Source organism: Pundamilia nyererei, unplaced genomic scaffold, assembly GCF_000239375.1.
Source record: "Pundamilia nyererei isolate P.nyererei 1_Seehausen unplaced genomic scaffold, PunNye1.0 scaffold00127, whole genome shotgun sequence".
NCBI lineage: Eukaryota > Metazoa > Chordata > Actinopteri > Cichliformes > Cichlidae > Pundamilia > Pundamilia nyererei.
The window spans coordinates 103,795-125,079 of NW_005187528.1; the positions used below are offsets into that span (position 1 = coordinate 103,795).

General features: G+C 40.3%; 2 protein-coding genes across 4 annotated transcripts in view; both read left to right on the plus strand.

Moving 5' to 3' along the window:
* kremen1 (kringle containing transmembrane protein 1) overlaps positions 1 to 18,467 on the plus strand; it is a 64,511-nt gene extending 46,044 nt beyond the window's left edge. Inside the window, exons 4-9 of one of the 3 annotated variants that reach the window (XM_005743045.1) lie at positions 6,722 to 6,846; positions 8,317 to 8,470; positions 9,285 to 9,617; positions 13,967 to 14,248; positions 14,809 to 14,893; positions 15,543 to 18,467. In XM_005743045.1, coding sequence (XP_005743102.1) covers positions 6,722 to 6,846; positions 8,317 to 8,470; positions 9,285 to 9,617; positions 13,967 to 14,248; positions 14,809 to 14,893; positions 15,543 to 15,702 — 1,139 coding nt within the window. In that variant the 3' untranslated portion in view covers positions 15,703 to 18,467. The remainder of the gene's footprint in view (positions 1 to 6,721; positions 6,847 to 8,316; positions 8,471 to 9,284; positions 9,618 to 13,966; positions 14,249 to 14,808; positions 14,894 to 15,542) is intronic. The other 2 variants (XM_005743046.1, XM_005743047.1) reach the window with 2 other exon arrangements.
* A 1,773-nt stretch (positions 18,468 to 20,240) lies between these two features.
* The window catches only part of coq5 (coenzyme Q5, methyltransferase), a 7,760-nt gene continuing 6,715 nt past the window's right edge, over positions 20,241 to 21,285 (plus strand). Inside the window, exon 1 of the mRNA XM_013913352.1 lies at positions 20,241 to 20,379. Within this exon, the coding sequence (XP_013768806.1) occupies positions 20,241 to 20,379 (139 nt within the window). The remainder of the gene's footprint in view (positions 20,380 to 21,285) is intronic.

Sequence of the window (21,285 nt, forward strand, 5' to 3'; positions counted from 1 at the left end):
ATGATATAAATCGTTTGTTGTGAAGTCAGGGAGAGCACCACGGTTGCACTTCAGAGCATCACTAAACTCACTCAGTGGGAGTAAGTAAACATCCATCTTCAAGTCCTCCCTCCCACATTTCTCCACATAACGAGCAAAATGCTTGCCATGAGAGTGTTTTACTTCCTCTGAGAGAGTGTATACACTAATACTTACAGCTGCCATAGTCTATATCGCCTTCATAACGTTTAGAAGATTTTTTACTCACTTGGCGTGTCAGGATTGTTACACGTTTAAAAATGGCCGACAAATTAATGTCATGTGGTGAGTGGTCACATGTCTGCAAAAGCTCTAAAGCAGGAGCTTGAATGAAAACCAAAAAAAAGTTATATCGTTATTTATTGTTTTTATATCCCAAGTTGAGCCGGCACACAAATAAAATAAGTGAAATTTGGCATTTTCATCTAAAAGTATGAATGTGTTTTACATTTTTTCTACATGTGTGTATGTCTGGTTCCCCACTTGTCATCACTACATCTTTATCCCCATACATCAGACTCGGCCCTGATTAAGTTGTATAGCTGTATAGCTGTATAGCTTTGTATTGTCTTATTTTCTAAGGATGGCTTTGGAAGCATTGGTAGTCAGAGCCAGATGTTATAATAATGGATTTTTTATTCTCTCAAAAATTGATATCAGCATTGGCTGAGCCCAGCTGGGCTTTGTTCTGGGCTCTAGTCTGCATGAGGATGCGGAAAAGAGAATTTGTTTCCTACAGTGATGCTTCCTCATTCCTCACACCTTTGAACTTCTTACACGTTGCGCATTTCCCTGGTGTCGAAGGCTGTTTCCTGAAATCTGGTGCTTATATTCTCAGGAAATCAGTTCTTTTTTGTAATATTTTAGTAAACTAGTGGACATTATGATATATATCTATTTACTGTAGTTCAAGGTGATATTTTTTTCTGAGCCAAATGTGAAAATTAATCAGTTGTTCAGTGTGTTTTTGTGTCAATTTTGTTTGTACTTGATAAGTCTGGCGGACGAGTTGATCTAGAAAGTGAACATAAATTTCAACACAGTTATTTAGAGACCTCGTGCCATCACCCACAGAGTGAAGCCACAGAGCGATATCATTCATCACCTGAGTGGGCATCGTCAGTCATCCCCTTTTGACATTAAACTTGACATTTTATGTTCCCACGTCCCAAATTCTTGAGACGGTAACTCACAAACCGCTCACAGAAAAAGAAACTAAATAAAACAAAACCAAATGACTGGATTCGTTTTTGCCAGTTCAAATCATGAATAGAGAGTCCATTCAAAACAACTAAGTTAGGTATAGAGTTATGTGTGGATTCTTTTTGCTACCCTGCTTTTAGGGACAGAAAAGACTCACATTTTTTTCATCTCTTCTAGATTATAGGATTAGGACAGACTGCAAGAATAACTTTTCTGCCAAATTCTCCAGTGTTCCAGTGATTATAATACAGAAAAATCATATTCATCATTCAACTTCACTATCTTGCTTCGTGTGGAGCATTCTGCTGGGTGGTGCAAGCAAACGGGGTTGAAATAAGAAGTCCTACCCAGAGTCCCATTAAAAAGAAAACATTTCTTTAACTCTCTCTCACCCTCTGTAGCTTATTCTTATGCATATCTTCAGTTCTTTACCCTCCACGTCATAGAAATTTATAACTATAATTATGTTTGCTTAATGTTATGCTCGTCCCTCCAGCTCATCAACCAGCTTGCACGTACTGCTTGCCAAGCACATTTGCCAAAGCCTGCTGCACATGTTTGATGTTGTTTGTCATCATTCTGTGTTGGAGCTTTTTTTCCTTTTTCTCTCATGTGTTTTAGGTCAGTGGTGCTGTTGTGTCTGCTGCCTGGCAAGACCTCCTGTTAAACAGACACCCATGAACTTTGCAGCTTTGCCCAGTGCCTCCTGTCTGCAGTGCATTGTGGGAAAGCTGGCTGACTGCTCTTTAGTGAGCTGAGGCTGCCAGGTTGGGATGAGTGTGGCTGGGTTTTTTAAACATTGTAGAAGTCCCCCCCTTTCCCCACTGTGATCTCCCAGGGTTTTCAGAGGTCTGGTGTGGGCTAACTGGAGCATTTATACACCTTGTGTTTCCTCCATTTCTCCCCTCTGGCTCGTTAAAGTCTAAATTCCAGCAACGGCTTTGAAGTGTGTTGAGTGTGTTTGTGTGTGTTTTTTCTTTTACTGTACGTGAAGATATTTGCACTTGTTGCGCCTGCAAAGCAGATGTTTTTAAGCGAGATGCTGCTGTGCTCAGGAGTTTTCATATAAGAACAATTCTGTGCTTTTTGTGGATGCACACTGCAGGGCGGTGCATAGAAAAGCGACCGTCGCTGTCTTCAGTTCTGCACAAACCTCCAGTGCGCCAGTGTATGAGCCGGACACCTACCGCTCCTCAGCCAGTACTTCTCAGCCCCTAAAACGAGAAGAGGACAAAGAATGATAAATTAAGTTTAGTCTGCAATCTTCTTGTCAAAGCCAAGTTGAAAAAGAGCATTTGTGCCTTTAATCTAGCTCCTGAGCACAGCAGTAGCATTTTTTCCTCTGCTTTTCAAAACCTCTATTGAAGTAGTACCTGCCTGCCTTGCTCGGAGGGAAGTTGCTGGTTCCCTACCAGGTGTTTATCTCTCTTTTCTTCTCTGCTTCCCTGTTGTGCACCTCACCGCTAGTGTGTACTTAAGCAACTGATAAAAAAGAAACCGCTTCTATAGCACCGTGGAAAATACGAGAGACCTCAAACATTCTTATAACTGTCATGTTTGCCTTTAACCTGTCAAATAATCTGGTGCTTACTTTTGCAAGTGTGCACCGTGGAGTCTTAGTAAATGATCCCCCCATCCCAACCAACCACATTAATCTCTTCTAAAGCTCTGGCATGTTTGTGGCTGAAAAAGGAATATTGCACATGATTTATTGCTGGTCTGAGTGTGTCTGAGGACTTTGTCTTCAAGTGTTGAGTCATTTGTCAAACACAGTTCTTGGCTGCTGCCAGAATTTCGCCGGTCACTTAACGGTCATCAAATGTGAGCGAAATGCAGGGAGTGGCTGTCTCTCTGCCAGTCTGTTTCGGCACCATTTTTCTTTCTATTCGTCTTCATTTTCCAGTCTGTGGGGGACATTCTTGTGGACAACAATTTGTGAAGAATCTAAAACATGTCACACTTTTTCCCCAAAGAGTCTTTGTGCCTCAAACAGAGAGAATCTACAGATTCTGTTGGTGCTTTGTGCAAGCCAATAAGTTAACTTTGGCAGCAGCTGGCACGCCAGTGACAATGCACATGTGTGGTCTTTATTAGGGTCACTTCAGTTCATGAAGGCAGAGTTGATTGATGCTCTTCTGTAGTAATGTTATAAACATTCAAACAGAGTTGTATGCAAATCCATACTCCCTTTTTTGTTTGCACAATACCAATATATTCCACATTTCATGACAGGCTTGTAAAAATAGATGAAGTGTTTTTCTGTTTCGTGCTGGGAACTGCTTGTGCACTGGTGGAACTTACTGTCATCAGCCGAGCTGTGCCTGCATGTTTGATGACAGGCAGAGCTCAAGAGATTCTTATTTCTAGGACAGTGTTGGTGTACAGTATCAGGGGACTTTACAGTGTCTGAGCATGTTGTCAGACTTTGGTGTACCCGCAAAGCAAGACAGTGTTGTTGTACAAATAGACAGGAATTGCTATTGTGTAATGTCTTAGGATCAAATGAACGTCTTGCGCTCTTCTCAATTCGTGAGGAAACTCTAGCGGGGAGTTCTCTGTGGGATTCTATTTGCATGTCATTAGAGAAATAAATAAAAAATCAATACAAATGCTATTAAGGCCTCACAGGCCATCAGTGACCATAAATGTGTGAGTGGTGGCTCGCATTTGCTGTGAAATTGAATGTAAAAGCCCCATTCTTGCAGGCCTAGAGACCAGTTAATGACCCAGTGGTAACCACCAATCCCTAGGGAAAAGGGTATATTCTGTGACCAGTAAGCAAGCGGTTACTAGCAATTGCTAGTGTGAAATTACTCACCAAGAGAAAACCTCTATGGGATTTCTTTGGTTGCCAGCAGGTTGCTGTGGTCACCAGTTTGCAAATCATTACCAAGCGATAACGAAACTATGAACAACGTGACGCAAATTGAAAGCAAAACACTTGCTTTCAAAGTAAAAGTCGTGTCTTGGCAGTCATCTTTTTTTTTTTTTTGCAGACAACTCAGCGTCTTCCATGCAGACTAAGATCAACTGCATCAATCTGGTAGTTGACCAAAGCAATTGCGGAGGTTTTTGGTGCAGCGCCCTCTTTGCATCTGATCTCACATCGCTGACCCTTTGGAGAATGTGCGTTTTTTCTGGAAGTTGCTGATCTCCAAACTATGATTGTCCTGCATTACAAAATCTAACAATGATCTTTGTGTAGCGGTTTGATTTCCAGTTATAGGATTTCAGCCACTGTGCTTTTTCATGACTGTATGAAATAAGGAGCAATCAGACTTTGAGTTTTTACTAAAGGTCATTTGAAATTGTAAATTGTAAATGCTTTAATACAGACCACAGTGTCACATGCTTTTGATTTGTGCGTCCTTGTTGTATCTCACAGCAGACTTGACAGCTATTTTGGACGCAGTCTTTGCTCTTGTCTTTTCTATCGTTCCCTAATGATCTCTTTCACACCCTAAGGCCACATGACACCACTTCCAATTACACTGAAGAGAATTTTTTTTCAACTTCCCGTTGAAATTACTTTCAGGGTGTGCATTCACTTATGTTTGTCAAATTCATTTTAGCTCTGAACATCAAAATAAACAACTTTAAGCGCATTTGGATTTAAATGAAAAGCAAATCACAAATAGGATATAGATTGCTGGAGGCTTTATTGGCACTTCCCAAGCTATTACATTGAATTTAAAAGCTTTGCAGCATTTAATCACTGTACTAGATTTTTGAAAGATTGCATAGTATTTGATGAATACATAGTGGATTAGGACAGACAGTTTGATTCATCTGCACGAATGTGATCTGGAAAGGTGTCAACATCCATCTTTCATCTATCTGTCTGGTTAGAAATCCATCTGGCATTGTTGGCGCATTGGTCTCACATATTGTAAAATCTAACTTGCATGCAGAGAAACTTTTTGGTGCACATGAGAGGCTATCATCAAAGTATCAACAAAATAATTCAAAAGTAATGTTTTTAGTGTCGGTTCTGTTCTGTTTAGTCAAAGAGCCTAAATTCACGAGATTAGAAATTGTGCTTACCTACTGTTTGATGTCAAGTGGCTGCTGTGCAAAGATCTATTGTTCAGCTTAAGCCTGTCTGAGTGCAAAAGCACAGAAGTATTATTTTTTTTATAACACGTCCGTCAGGACAACTGATTTATGAATGGGATTTCAGCCTCCTCATATGAAAAGTGAAACCAGCATAAGAGTGATGTGATTTCTGTAATCTATCATTTTAGTAAACACTATCTTGTGGTTTGTAATCATTAGCTTTAAGTCATATTCAAACGATAAAGGTCATTTTTTAAAGATTATCCACTTAGCAACTTGTCAATGAAATGTAGCCAATATTCATGCATTTTCACAGTTTGATCAATGACAAAAACACTTAGCTTGGGTCTTCCTAAATAGACTTTATTAGCCATCTATGCTGTTTATGTGTAGAAATAAAACAGGCATAGATGGCAATGACTGGGAAAAAGTCAGACATAGGATAAAAATGAGGAGTTGGTTTAGAGATGGGTTGCAAATTGGCTTGCAGAGGCAGGACTGACTGAAGACAGTGCTGAACAACTAAAGCAACAGATATATTGTGCACTTTACTGAAGGGTGTTGTAATCAGCTGTTGCAAGTTTATACACAATGATTGCTGGCAAAGCTTAATTTTGGAACGTGCCAAAACTAATGCTGCTCTTAATTTTTGTGTTTTACAAAAATACTGAGTTTAATAAATCTGAGTTTAATAAAGGCCCAGGTGTTGGACATGGTCTTCTTCCTGTCATGTGACAAATTCCACATGGGAACCCCCCCCCCTTTTTTTTTTCTTCGTACATGAGACTTTAAAAAATTATTCTCTCTCTCTCACACACACACACACACACACACACACACACACACACACACACACACACACACACACACACACACACACACATTTAGAAAATGTTATATTCCTAATCTGATGCAACAGCTCTCAAATCTGACATGGTACATTTTCTAAATTCCAGCTCTGTGTCGCTATGACTTAAACATCCTTGTCCTCTTCACCCCTTTTTCTTTTCTCTGCTCCTCTTCCTCCATTGCCGCTCGCCACCTCCTCCTCTTCTCTTTTTCTCAGAAGCCAAATAGTTGGCTTGCTTCTTGGCAGTTCAAGCTAGAAGTTTCAAACAGAGTTCTGAATATTTGACGAGTGTGTCATCACTGATTGTTCTTTGGGCTGGGTTTTTGAGATTAAGCATTAATCACAAACATGATTAGAAAATTGAAACAGCATATAGACCATGTAAATAAAGTTTGAAGCATGTTCTGTATGATATAAACCATTTCCTTCCATATCTGTCGACTTGTTTCTAACACCTGCTGTACTTTAATTCCATTATACATTTGATCTTCCCTAATCATGTGAAAACCTCGCCTTACTGTGTGATGCAGACTGCATCTAAGATGCAGCATATAACTAATCATTTTTTCCCACTCTGGTCTGCTCTCCCTACAGTGCCTGGAAACTTGGGGTGCTTCAGAGACAGTGGTGACCCCCCCACCCTGACTGGTGCCAGTGAGACCTCCAACAAACTCACTATCCAAAACTGTATCAGCTTCTGCAGGAAGCAAAGATACAAGGTGAGATTTGGAATTAAATTAAAAATATATTAAATAACAAGAAAACATGAGAAATTTTATTTCAACTGCAATCAAACATGACAAGTTCTGTAAAAATAAAAGAGGAAAACAAACCGTAATTGGTTTATGGTTTATCCTCTGTCCTATCACTTCAAATCTACCTATTGGATGTAAAAACAGAGTAAATTGTTGTTTTTAAAACAGGCGTGAGCAGGTCTTTTTGCAGTAGTCAGGCTTTTATGCAAATCATCTGCTTTTATGGGTAGTTTTCTGTCAGTTATCTAGATGATGCCCACTTTATTCAGCCATCACACTTCCTGTTTGAAGCCAACCAGCAGATGACGAATCATCACAATAATCAAGGCTGACAGCTGGAAATGAATGGTTATTAGCCCACTGGGTTCCTCCTCTTCACTGCATTTTCCCTTCTCTCTGTTTCTGGCGTGCCATTGTCCCTGCTACAAACAGTGCCAGGTGTTAATTTTCTGTCTCAGCAGATCCACTTCAGCTCAGTATGCATTGACAGATACTGACAGGCACCCCCTCCCCTCTCAGTTAGGCAGATGTTACAGGAAATGGCAACAGACTGGCATCATCTGCCTACCCTTGGACTGTCACTGTCCTCAATACACACGTGAAACATCAGTGCTCTGAAATATGGATCCCACGTGACTTTGTGACAGAGAGCATGCCTGATGAGTGAGACAGCAATCCATGGCTTGTTTACTCTGCCAAAAGTATTTGTGTACGTGTTCTCAAATTTAACCGCATCAGATAGAATAATACAACAAGGAGCTTGATACATCTGGGTGGAAGCAGAGGCTGCGTGAATTCTTATTCCATGAGTAGGAAATTATGCAGTACCTTCAGTTGCGTGTGTTCGTTTGGAGCCTGAATATCGAACAACGGCGTCCTTCTGAATGAAGAACAATACCTCTTTTGACAGCGAGTGGCCAGCAGTGGCGAGGTCAAGATGTGTGAAGGTTTTTGACGTGTCACATTCCTGCGCTGACACTTTCTGGAATGGTTTACTAACAGTTTTGATTTGAAAGACAGATAGGTGTTATTCCTGTACCGTTTCTTCTGTACACCCCGTGTGCAGCTGCGTGTTTGAAGGGAGTCTTCTAATCAGCTGAGAGGCCACAGTTATACAGACTCAGATTACAACATCTTGTAATCACGAGAGAAAGAGCAATTAGGGCGCTTTAGGCTCGAGTCACTTATTTCAGAGGGAAGTAGCTACATGTAGTCAACTGTTTACCCCACGTTTACACAATTCCACATAAATCGAACATGAAAAACATAATTGGTCCTTTTAAAATGAAAAAATGTAATGTAATCAAGTCTTATTTTATGGGAAAACAACAATCTTTATAGTTTGAGAGAACTGAAAGAATGTGTGTTTGCAGTCAGCAGAATGACCCCCTCAGTGTTTTCCTCAGTTGCACAACTCCTTTTTCTGTTTTGCAGCTTGCTGGTATGGAGTCAGGATATGCCTGTTTCTGTGGCAACGATGTGGACCTACAGAAACGTGGCGAGTCACCTAGCATGGAGTGTAACCATGTTTGCTTCGGTGACCACACTCAGCCCTGCGGCGGAGACGGCTGGGTCATCATATTCAGCAGTGAGCACTGACAGTTGTCATTCTTGATCTCATCCTTTAGTCTTTTCACATCTCTGCTGTAATTTCACATAAATTTTCAAACATTTAGTCTGGTTTTATTTTGTACAAATCTGATTTGGGGACAGCTCATTTCTTTTATCATCGTAAAGCTGTAAGAAGTCAGAACACAACACACCTACAATTTTAAAATTAGTAACCCTGCCTGCAGCTAGCTCTTCTTTATTCTAAACCCATACCACCATGCCATCAAAGACAGGATCTGCTCTGAAAAGACTTTTGACTGACAAAATCTGCTATCAAAGATCAGGTTTTGTACAGCCTGAAATTAAAGCCCAAAGGCTCAGCAGTCTAGTTTTCTCTCAGACCACCTATATTTCAGTCTCCTGAAAAGGTTTTTTTTGGTCCATTCAAAAACATGTTTCTTGCATAACATTTATTCATATGTTATGTCCAGTTAGGCTCATTTTCCAGAAGCTTTGTTGCTGGTTATGCGTGAATCCTATTTCTTGTTTTTAATACTCACATACTCTTCAGTTAAACCACATTCTTCTTCAGGCTGTTTTTAGGCTGAATCTTGTAAAGATGCTTTGAATTAAATTCTGAATCTAAATCAGCTTGAGTTTAATAAATCAGATACCACAGCTATGGTGTTTTGTTGTGGTGCTAAAAATCAAAGGACATGTCTGTCCTTTGTGTCTGATCAATCACAAAAAGTCATGTACAACATCCTCACAAGAACAGATGTCAACCATCTTCACAACTTTTAATCTTTAAACGAATAACACAGGCATTTTTTTTACTGCTCTTTTTTCAGCCCGAGTGGGGGCCTGTGGTGGGAACTACACTTCTCCATCAGGAGTGATCTACTCCCCTGACTTCCCTGACAAATACGGGGCTGGGCGTGTTTGCTACTGGACTATCCAGGTCCCTGGATCCTCGGCCATCCTCTTCAATTTCACCTTCTTTGACATCTCCGACCAGACCGACATGGTGGAGCTATTGGATGGCTACACAAATCAAGTGGTGGCCCGCTTCGACTGGCGAAGCCCTCCGCGGGATCTGGTAAACATCACGGGCGACTTTGTCATACTGTACTTCTACTCTGACCGAACCAACCAGGCCAAGGGATTTGCTCTTCTTTACCAAGGTGAGAGCTCACCAGATTTTCTGAAATGTCTCACCTATTGTGATGTTTTCCTTCATTATAGCTTCTGTGCTCAGCCTGCCTTCATTCATAACACTTTGCAAACAAAGTAAGAACCCTCATTTGCGTGGCTGGCTGGCTGGCTAGCACTATGATAGAGTTTTGCATAGCATCCCTAGTTTAGTAAAGCAACACCTGTTAGTTGTGGTTAGGCAGTTGTCATGGCTTTGGCAGGCCCTTTTCTCTTTTCATTTGCTAGTCAATGTCTCACAGCCCCGGGTGATATTGCATATTTAAATGTGCTCTGTTTTTCTAGGAACTCAGTCTCTTATCAAGCTGCTGCAGAGTGCTCACCCAGAGTGTGTTCTCTGCTAAATTGCACTGAAAGTTTTTATGCCACCTACATAAAAAATACAACCATCGTGTGCATTACGGCTTCTGATATGCCGATTTCATTGTCTAGTGGATGCATTTCTAAGAAACTACAGCTCAGAGGACTTCAAAGTAATTTTATTCATCCCAGGCTAATGCAAAGAAAGTATAAGGATTCATGTGGAATAAAAAAAAAACCTTGTTTTTTTGTGTTATGTTCTCTCATGAATAGTCTGAAAGCACCAGAAATGATTTAATAGATTAATTTCTGCAGGAATGAGCAAAGCACACCCTGATATAATTCACTGTAGGTGACATTCAAGCTCACATTAAGAGGCAGTCTCCAGCAGCCCCTCCCTCTCTCCCTCCATCTGTAATTCTGTGTCATTTTTCTTTGCCTGCTGGCATTACAGTAAAAACAATATTGGAAGGTCAAAATCCTCTGACCCTCAGACAAGCACGATCCTTTCTCATGGCATGGATCTTGTTTTGCGGGAGGTAAAGTCTATTCCAGAAATGCAATCTGAGATGGGTTATGAGAAAAGGTCACCTCCTGAATTAAGTAGTTGTTTTTTTGTTTTTCAAACAGAACTATATAGATAAAAACACATAGTGACTGAGGTACAAATAGAAAGCAGACAGTGTCAGCACCATATACGTTTAATATCTCCTTGGTGGCAGGCTGAGCGGTTGGATCTGTAATTTGAGGATAAACGCTCTCAGATGACAGTGACAGCACATTTCAGCTGTGACTGGGTTTGAAGCATGGTATTTTGTTTGCAAATGGGAAACATGTGGGCAGTTCTGGGAACATCACAGCCAGGTTGAGCAATTACGTGAAAAAGAAAAAAAAACCATCTGACCAGCATTCATGAAAGAGTGGAACAGTCCTGGAATAATCGATATGTGAAAGTAGTTCACGCAGCTGAGAAACTCGAAGCACCTCAGCAGTGGAAGAGGCGAGGTGATGTGAAATAAGATAAATAAATGTACAGAAGATTCATAAGAAGCAATGTAAAAGAACTGCACAGTACATGTCATGTGTTTAATGTAAAGTTAATAATTTGTTGAACATACTGGGGTATTTAAAAAATAACTTGAGCCTGAGTTGGTTAGTTGGAAGGCCACAAAGTCAAGCTTAACTGCAGTTCCCAGCAAATAAGTTGACGTCAGTCCCAACCCACATGCCAGCAGCTGTCGTAGCCCATAGTTGCTGCATATCTGCAAGCCTCTTTGCAACCCAGCTTGTGTTTTATTTCTGACTTAATTAGTCTCCAGAACATATCCATGCCACCAGATATAAATTTCTGCAGTTGAACACTGGTATTCCCGAATGAAATATGCTTTTGGTTCGACCATTACTCACATATTGGAAAGTTTATTCTGCACTGCCAATGGAGCAGTCAGTGGAGAGTTGTGGAAACTATCATTTCCATTGGACTGTTTCAAATTGTTAGAGATGGCTAGGTCCTTACTAAGTCACCTGAAGTTAAATATGCTTAAAAAAATGTTTTTTCTCAATTTATAACTTAAGTCATTTATTCTGTTTCTTCATACGTGCTTTTAATCTTTTGATGTTTTGTGACTGTGTCTAAAAGTTTTAATTCTTTAAATCTAATTTCTGATATTCACAGACATCTGCTCTAAGCATCTAAGTAAAGCACAATATCTCATCTGCGGATGATTACAATTGCAGCATAATGACTCAAACCTTAACATGTAAGAAAAATAATAAAAGACCCAAGTGACACTCATAAATATCAGTGTGAGACTGAAACACTGCGCAGTTTGTTTCTCAGCGGCAACATTTCACACGGAGGACGAGAACATTTCTTAAAATCACACAGTGATTTTAAATAAATCGCAACTATGTTTAGGAGACGTAAATGAAAGGCAGAGGAGATCTCATTTAGGATATTGCTTTCCTCTGGGAGCCCATAAATGAGCTGAAATAGTCCATGCTCCCTGGCACTGTTGTTTTATGAAGCAAACTCTGCCCATCTGGAGCTGTAAGCAGGTTAAAGCAAACAGAATTTATTGCAAACACTTTTTGAATCATGTCTTGAATTTTAAAAAAAAGTTCTCAGCACCACATGTTTATAGCACGCTTGGGTGTTTTTGCAAACTCCATCTGTTTCTTAACAAATGCAGTTAGTATTAAATATTCACTCGAGCCTCTGCTGTATATACTTTCAACAACATGATCAGCATGAAGTAGTATAATATTACCTCATGCTTGCTGCAGCCCAGTTTATACAATGGAATAATTAAAGGAGTGTTAAGTGATCGATGCCCTTAACTTGTAGAAATTACAGCGACATGGCATAACATTTCCCTCTTCTGCATTCGACGCTACATTCATCACTTCATTGTGAAGACACGGGATGTTACATTACACAGAGCTGTAATCTAGTAAGGGCAGTAAAGCTAAGTTATAATAACAACCAAGGAGTAATTTTACTACTAAAACTGATAAATGATTTATATATTTCCAGATGAATAAAAGATTTTCTTGAATAATGAAAGTCGTTTTCCTCTCCTATCTTATCAAAAGCTCCTTCTAGCCTTTTCTTATTGTGGCTAAAGGGTGACATTTTCACAAATGATTAAATGCAAATGATGGAGGACTTCATAAAAACTCGCTGATATAGCGAGATGTGATCTGCCTTCCGTTAACGTTGCTTGTTTTGTTGCTACTGACAAATTAAATGCGTCAGATCAGATTTGTATTAAATCAAAAAGAGCTCATCAGTGTGCAAAACAGCAGCAGCGTGATCAGAAATCACTGTGTCGATCAAATTCAGCACAGTGATTTAGTTCAGACAGGCAAAAACTCAAGCTTAGTCACAGTCCTAGCAGATCAGCTGATCTCAGTGTCAGCTGATACCCTTATTCACCTTCAATATTGGACTTATTCAGTATTCCTACAGTTGCTACACAGGTGTAAGCAGCTTTGCAACCTGCTTTCCACCCTTTTTCATTCTGTACCTAACATTATCAATGTCATATCAGTGTAATATGTCATGTGTTATCATTGATCCCTGCTGTGTTGTTCTGCATTTAGCTGCTCCACCCTGCCCTCCTCTGGCTTTAAATGTAAGCACATGAATGGATGGGAAGGTCACAGAATTGAGCTGGTCATCAACTGAAAACTGGATATTGAAATCCCAGTGCTCTTCTGGCTATAGTGGTCCTGAATGAAATTAGTTTTTACCACAAAGAGCATGCAATCATTATTCTCCCTGACAAAAACTGATGCATTACCTAAAAACTGGGGGGAAAAGTGTCAGTTTACAGACAGGTGTGCTGTTATAATATGGCAGGGAGCGATATTTTAACGTTTTTAACTCGTCGTGAGACAGAATGTGAGAGAGGAGATAAATATTGGCCACTGAGTCCATATTAATCCTGTCTGAGTTTATATCTTCTCCCTGAGGATGTGTTAGTTCGTTTCAGGTGCTGCAGTTTCTGCCACAGTTTAAAGACTTGTGTGTTAGGTTAACTGGTGATTGTCTGCCTCCTGTGGTGAAGTGGTAACCTGTCCTAGGTGTAATTTACCTCTTGACCAAAGTCATCTGGGTTGTATTCCAGCCTCCCCATGACCCAAGGTGGATAAGCAGTTAAGAAAAAGGATGGAAGTAATGTTGTTGTATTGTATTCATGCATTATTTTCTTTTGGGACTGAGAACTAGTTTTATTGCTGTTAAAGTTGACGTCTCTGCTTATACCTCAAGGACAGGACAATCATTTATGTCTGAATAGTTGGAAAGTTGCAGTTTTCTTTGGAAATGCCAGTGCTGTGAGACACTTCACATCAGAATTGAATATTCTTAGCACCACACCTGACAAAGTAATCTTTTAGTCACTGAAACAACCAGATCAACTTGGTGCCGTGGGATAGTAAGCTTTTGATTTGTTCCATGTCTCCACCTGATAGTTTAAGGAATAACATTCAACTGTCTGTTTCTTTTCCCCCCCAGCACTCCGAAGCCAGGACACTAGAACAATAGAGTCTGAAGGAGCGCTTCAAAGCCAGGACACCAGAACAATAGAGTCTGAACGAGATGACGAGGAGGAAAACGAAGACGTGTCTAGCACAGCAGGGCCCCAGCTGGCTGGCGGAGTCACAGAGAAATCTAACGGTACGACGAATGGACGTTCGTCCCAGATCCTCTACGTGATCACGTCCAGCCCCGGTAAACCGGAGCACAACATGCCAGGTCAGTGGGCTGGACGCGGCGAGACCACCGGCCACAGCGCTAGTATGTTAACATCCGTCGTACACTGCACTTACCGCGCCTCTCTCTGCCTCTGCTGGGATGCTGTTGGAGGTTTCTTAGCAAGAACTCCCACTTAGCATGACCTGGTTTCTCTGAAAGTTTGAAAATTGTTCTGGTTTGTCGAGATACTTCTAGAAGCTCTGGCCCAGAGTGACTCCCTATGATCATAATTGAAGTAATGCCACATGACGCTTGTTTTCACTTGTCATTGTCTCAGAAGTCCCCGCTTTTCCCAATCAGCCATCTAGTCAACACTTTGCAGGGTGGACTGATGTGCTCTGCGCTTTTCTGCTTCCTCCAAATGTTATTCTTTCCAAGCCCTAATTCTTTTTCTCAAACAGCTAGCTGATAACAGATGTGCACTGATAATGTATCACCATTTCTTGACAATTAGCTGACTGAACTTCTCACAGGTGTAAGTTTGAATTAAGCAGCGCTTGAATAGTTCTTGACTCGCTAATCTCTTCAGTCTGCTGCGGTTTGTTTTAATTACCGTGATCGGATGTCTGATGTCTTGTTAATGTGCTCCGCTCTCTGTCTAGTGTGGACCATCTACGCTTTAGCAGCTCTCCTCATACTGACTGTCATCGCCATGGTAGCAAAGCTGCTGCTGCACGTCACAGTCAAGTAAGTATGAGGATGTTCGAGGCGTGGCGGATCAGCCAAGTATCACGTTTCCAAGCTTTTACCCGTACGCCACGATATTCATACCATACTGGTTGAAGATGAAAGAACAAGTCCTTATGTAAAGAATTTTTATCTGGAGCCGCAAAAGTCTGTTTTTTCACTTTGACTAAAGCCAGAAATTTTCCGATCAAAGAATCTCCTAGCATCAACAGAACAGAAAATTGAAAAACAAGAAAACGACGTTGTTTAAACATTTTCTTCCAGTAGAACATAGTTTCCCTTTCCCTTCAGTGAAAACACAGAAACATTTATATAAAGATTTTTCCCCTGAAAATAGATCCATTTTCCTTAAAAAACGAATGCAATAAATATAGTAAGTTTAAGTTAAAGCCAAGGTTTACCACTAATTACAATAATTTTGAGTCCAAAAATATTGAGGGCTTTTAAACAAGTACCCAAAAATTGTAAAAACCTACACAAGAGCTTTAGTACCACCGTTTTAATGGATCTGTCTGTGACATTAATCGAGGACACATTTGTGACTCTCTTTATTAATCTCTGTTCATTGTTTTCCATCTTTTCTCCTTTCCCCTCTCTTTTGTGCAATTCCTTTTCTTTGTCTTTACTTCGTCTTCATTTCTACTCTCAGGTCTCCAAACATCCCAACCGTCAGTGGTTCAGACACCTGCAGCCAGAGCACAGCGTCTTCTGAGCCTTGGATCATCCTGTACCGCCCCTCTACCATCTCCCTGTTCAAGAAGAAGCTAAAGAACCACCACGGTGACCTCAGCCCCCTGGTGGGCAACTAGTGCTCCTGCTGCGTCCTGCCATCTAACCAAACAGTACCGCCACCCGCCACTATTCTGTTCAAGGGCCGTCAGATGCCAGGCCCTCAGACAATGAAACTCTTTGAGGCGCTAAGCAAACAAGCCAACAACTGAGTGGCTAATGACAACTGACTGAGTGAATGCTACTAAATGGTCTGTGTGCCAAAGTGGCCACGCCCTCCTAACCTGCTCAGCACCGAAGAGGAGCGGGAGGGCAGGCAGGACTGTAAGACTCCACTCTTGGAGAGGAGAATAAAAGATTGGATAGAGGAAAATCTCAAAGATGCTTTTATCATACAAGAAGCTGTTTCCATCACCCATGGATGACCCTACCAATCAAGATACCTCCAAAAACCCCTCTGGACAGCAAGCTCACTAGTGAAAATATGACAAAGCTGGAGTGCAAAAACAAATCAGCTCAGTTCAGTTTCAGTGGCAGCCGAATCTTCATCAGCATCAACGAGAGGATGAAGAAACTGAGTCTTTAATACATATACACATATGACACATGCTGTAAAACTTCAGTTTTTTTTAATAACTTAACTGCCTCATGCGGATGAACATTTTCAGCCAAAATCCAGAATCCTCCCATCCAAAGAGTTGTTTATTCATTTGTGTTCTTAATTCTGTATTCAAACTGCTAATATTTTTTTGTTGTTTTTTTTAAATATATGTTTTACGTGACACCTGGCTTGCTGAGGAAAGGGAAACAGGACGCGGAAATGTCACACGGAAGGTAGATATGACAGCACTTTGGGGACGAATCAGTCACCGCAAAATGAAAAGATCAGCGAGAAAGGGAGCTTGTTCGCCCACTCGTTCACTCAGCGCCCATGGATTTGTGTGGCGAGGAGAAGTAGCTAGCTGGCTGGGGGGGTGGGGGTTGGTGCAGTTTGCTCACAAACTGCCATTTAGGGAGGCTCGGGAAGATCTGAGGGCTTTTTCTGCTCGGTTGTGGGTGGGAGTCTTTCCGGTTTGATGCTGTTCAAGTGCCTTAAGGATCTCCTCTTCCCTTGACTCAGTTCCGCACATCTGTTTCTTTCACAAAGTGGACTGGTGTCCCTCACAAAAGTCTGCACTTCTTTAACAAATCCATGTAGATATGAAGAGTTTCATTCCAGAATAGGGTTTCCGCCACTTAAATGTCAAAAATGCCTCCCGGTCTTGTGCAGTGATTGAAAGCATTAATCTCAGACGGGATCTTTTACATTGTTTTTTTAACACGACTTTGTTGATGTCGATTTATTTTCTTTGACACACTTAGCCTTTTGGGATAGAACTCTTCATATAATGACAGACGAGGCTTTAAAAGGCTTTTTTTTGTTTCTTATTTGTGTATCTTATGTGTAGTCTTGGACGTTTACTGAACATATTGTTCACATTATGTTGTCTTTTGATTACAGGGGGATGAATATTGTTGTATATTATGTAATTCAGTGTGGGAATGATGATATTTATGACTGCTCTTTCATTTTGTGTCTCGGCAAAGCATTTAAGCAACTTGTCAAAGTGCTTTTGTGTTACTTTAGCTCAAAGGCGGAGTGCTTTTTAAAAATAAAAAAAGTCTAATCTTCGATACCAGTAAATTGTCTAAATTCTGCAGAACGCTGCAGACCTTCAAGCTTTTACTTGTCATATAGATTTCAGGCCAAAAGGTTGAGTGCGAACAATATAGTCAGACAGAAATATAACCAAAAGCACCCCAAGGTACTATCCACAAGCTGACAGAAGGTTTCCAGCTATAATGGTTTTCTGTGACATTTTAACTACTTGTGAAAGGTCAGAATCCACTAATGCACCAACGGCATAGTAATTGGCCTTTCCTGATGTGAGACTGGATGTTCAAGGTTTCTGCAGATGGCCGCTGAGTTATTTTCTCACTGGCAAGAAAAATAAAAAAGATCCTAACTTTGAAGCACTTAATTTTGGTTCAGCTTACAAGATGAAACGGTACTTAATCACTTACAGCTCTGTTTCAGTGAAAAGACAAAAAAAAGGAAAAAAAAATACGCACTTGTACAGCAACCTGAGCACTTGAAAGAAAGGTTATATTTTATGCATGACACAGCATTACAGTGACATTCAAATCAAAAGATTTATGGTTTTCGAGAACTGAGACAGAATTTAATACCCGTAAAAAGATGAATAACTTTTGTTTCCCAATCAGAAGTTTTCTAAAATGTTACTCTCTGCTATGTTTTGCCTGTCCTCTCAACTGTAACTCATGTTAATTATTGCAAGACAAGAGCACATGCCCCTGGGTCTGTGATGTTCAGAGCTGACCAAGCGTAGAAAGAAGGGGAGAAACGGAGAGCAATGGGAAATTAATGCGCGTTCAAGTCAAACACAAGCTAACGAAATCTGACAGTTAAAATCTAACAAGGGCATATTTGTTTGGATAGCCTGGTGAATTATGCAAACTTCCATTTTCTGTCCGGTCCTCCAGTCAGTCGTAAAATTCCACGCCGTCTTCTGAGCGGTGGAAACAGTCTTTTTCTTGTCTCCAAAACTGTTTTTGTTGATATGAATGTCCTGTAGTGCTCGATAACATGAAAACAACACCAGAAGCCCTGAGTCATCACAAGAGGCCAAAACATTGTTTTCATCAAATTGTAAATAGCAAAATAGTGAAAATTTTAATTTATACAGTAAATTATTGTTATTTTGTATGTGAATGGGATATAATCTATCTTTTGTATAAGTGAAGTATCTTTGTAGTTTTATTTAATGTGTCCTGGTTGCAAAATAAACACTGTATGCATGTTTCTTATACCTGTGTTGTGCTTACTCTACTGTTTTCTTCTGCCCCAGCAATACAGTTTATTTCATCATCAAACTCAATTTCTGATACCCGAGCTGCTGCAAAGCATATGGGCTGCAAATATCAGATCAAGCTAATCCCATTCTCCCCGTTTCCATTTGAAGTCTTTCTGTGCTTTGTGTGCGAAAATCTAAAGGTGCAGTGTGACTTTCTGAAGTCTACTTGCCTTGATTGGATTCAGGCTCGGGACATGTGTACAGGCCTTCGCCTTTTCTTCCACGAAGCACAAAACTTATCAGATATGCGAAATGACTCCCAGATTGTTTGGAGATGCATGCGCAAGAGTGAGGATTTGGAGTGCCATGTGTGAGCCATTGGCTCCACTGTGGGATGAGGTCAAGCATGCAACCTGCACATTTTAGAAGGAACAGCAGGAGTCCAGCTTTACAACTGGAAACACACTGCGAGGAAGAAAAATCCAAAAACAAAACCGAACACAGAGGGGCGTTTAATAAGCTGGAACAGTTGCGACATTTACAGCATTGATTTCTTAATTCATGAAAGGTGTTTCTGTTTTCCTTTCATCATTGCTCACTTTGAAACTGCTTAAAGCTTGGCTTTGCTGAAATCTGGATTGTATATTTGGTGGTTAGCCTCATGCAACTTCATGGTAAAGTCATTCTCTCAGTGGTAAACGGGAACTGTCCTGTTTTTTTGACTATTGTTTGAGAGTAAGAAAAACCTCCTCTGAGGCTTCTGAATGAAGCAAATTTTAAAGCAAAACACCTGTGCACATAACAATAAGCAATTTTAAGACTATCAATGGTCTTAATATGCAAAGTCCTCTGGAGATCAGCAAGAACATTCCAATACATCAGACAAAAAAGCAATCTGTAGACAATCCTCTTACTCCCTCTACTGGTGATAAGATATCTAAATGATCCTCGCCTTGATGCTTGGTACCAGCGGCATCCTTTTTGCTACTTGTGTGTAAAACAATCTTTCTACACCACAGATAATCTGAAATGTTGCTAAAATTGTTGGATGAATGTATTCATTGAAAGTGTTTTTTTTTTCTCCCAATAGCCGTAGTGCAGATTAAACTTTATTATCGCTCCTCTGGGTCCCAATGAAAAGTCTCAGCCTAGTCAACAGACAAGGAAAAGAGACTTGAGTAAGCAGATCCCTCTGAACCCAAGTCGACCAGTAATTAAGACAACAATGGGACAAAAGGTGACAGTGTCTGGTTACTGTAAGGACGAGAAAGTGAGAAGAATAGGAGACAATACCTGCCACTTTCTGCACTCAGGGTACTGAAGTCAGGTTAATTTGCAGGGATGTAGCATTAGAGGGTAAAGGAGCTTGTCTCACTTGATAGATCTGAAAACAATCCCTGTGAAAGAAGTTGACTGGTCGTGGAGGAACCTGCCTGTTTGACCCACTTCACTCTGCAGTACTATCTCATGAACTTCAATGAACAGGTATGCTGGCCTGTTTAATGCTTTGCATATTTTTTATTTTTAAAACATTAAATCTCACAAAGTGCATTACAATAAAAGTGGTAGAACATCCAAACAAACAAATTTACCCAAAAGCAAGTTAAAAAATGGATTCGTAGCTGCTTTTTGAAAGAGATCACAGATCCACAGAACTCAGGCTCAGTGGGAGAGCGTTCCATACTGGGAGGCCACTGCTGCAAAAGCTCTGTCTCCTTTAGTCCTCGGCCTTAAATGCTGCACAGCCAGCAGGCCCCGATCACATGACCTGGGCATGTAAGGATGTAACGTTTTATGATGTAAGCTGGCGTTTGTCCATGGAGACCTCTAAGAGTCAAAACCAGAATTTTAAAGTGAACTCTAAAGTTAATGGGAAGCCAGTGCACCTGAAAGGTGTGACATGTAAGTACAAACAACCTGCAGACGAGCTTTAAGATTTCATAGGAGACGTGAACAATGAATTACAATCATCCAGACATGATGAAATAAAAGGATGATTTCCAATTTTCAGCTCAAAGCGCGACACAACTGAGCTCAACTTAACAATTTTCCCTAAATGATAGAAGCAAGAGTGAGACAGAGTGTCTAAAATGAAAGCTGACTCAAAACATACTCTGAAGTTCCTGATGAATTAGTCACCATTACTTTCTGCATAAATTTGTTGGGGGCACAAACAAGAACTTCTGTTTTCTCCTCATTAAGTTAGAGACAATTTTCAACCACTTTTAATAGAGTCTAAACACCTCTGCAAAATCTGCAGACTTAAAAGGGATGTATTACTGAATGCCATGTGCATAACAGTGATAAGAGACAAACTTAAAAATGCTCAAAATGTGCTGAAGAAGGAATGAATATAAGAGAAACAATAGCAATCCCAAAACAGAACACACAGTAGGCAAGAAGAGCTTTACTTAGGAGCAACAACAGAAAAGTAAAATATTACATTTCACCCCTGATGATTTATACAAAAAGTAATAAAAAACAATAACCAAGCAGATTTAGTAAAATCACTGATTCATCTGTTGAATGGATACTGCGAGGTTTAGTTCCCTGCCAAACTGACCTTTGAGAAAGGCCTAAAAACCTGAACCCGAACCAGCTCTTCGTATTTGTGTCTTCTTGGATAAAAATATTTTCTCAGTGAATGAAATGAAATTATGATAAAGTTTTTTATTTTAAAATTTTGGTCACACAGTAATTGTTTGATTGCATAACGTCAACTATGAAACCCCCCTAATGGCCTTGCTAACCAGAACAATGTCATGAAACAAAAACAATAAAACAAGCTTTCAAATAAATTAAAATCTT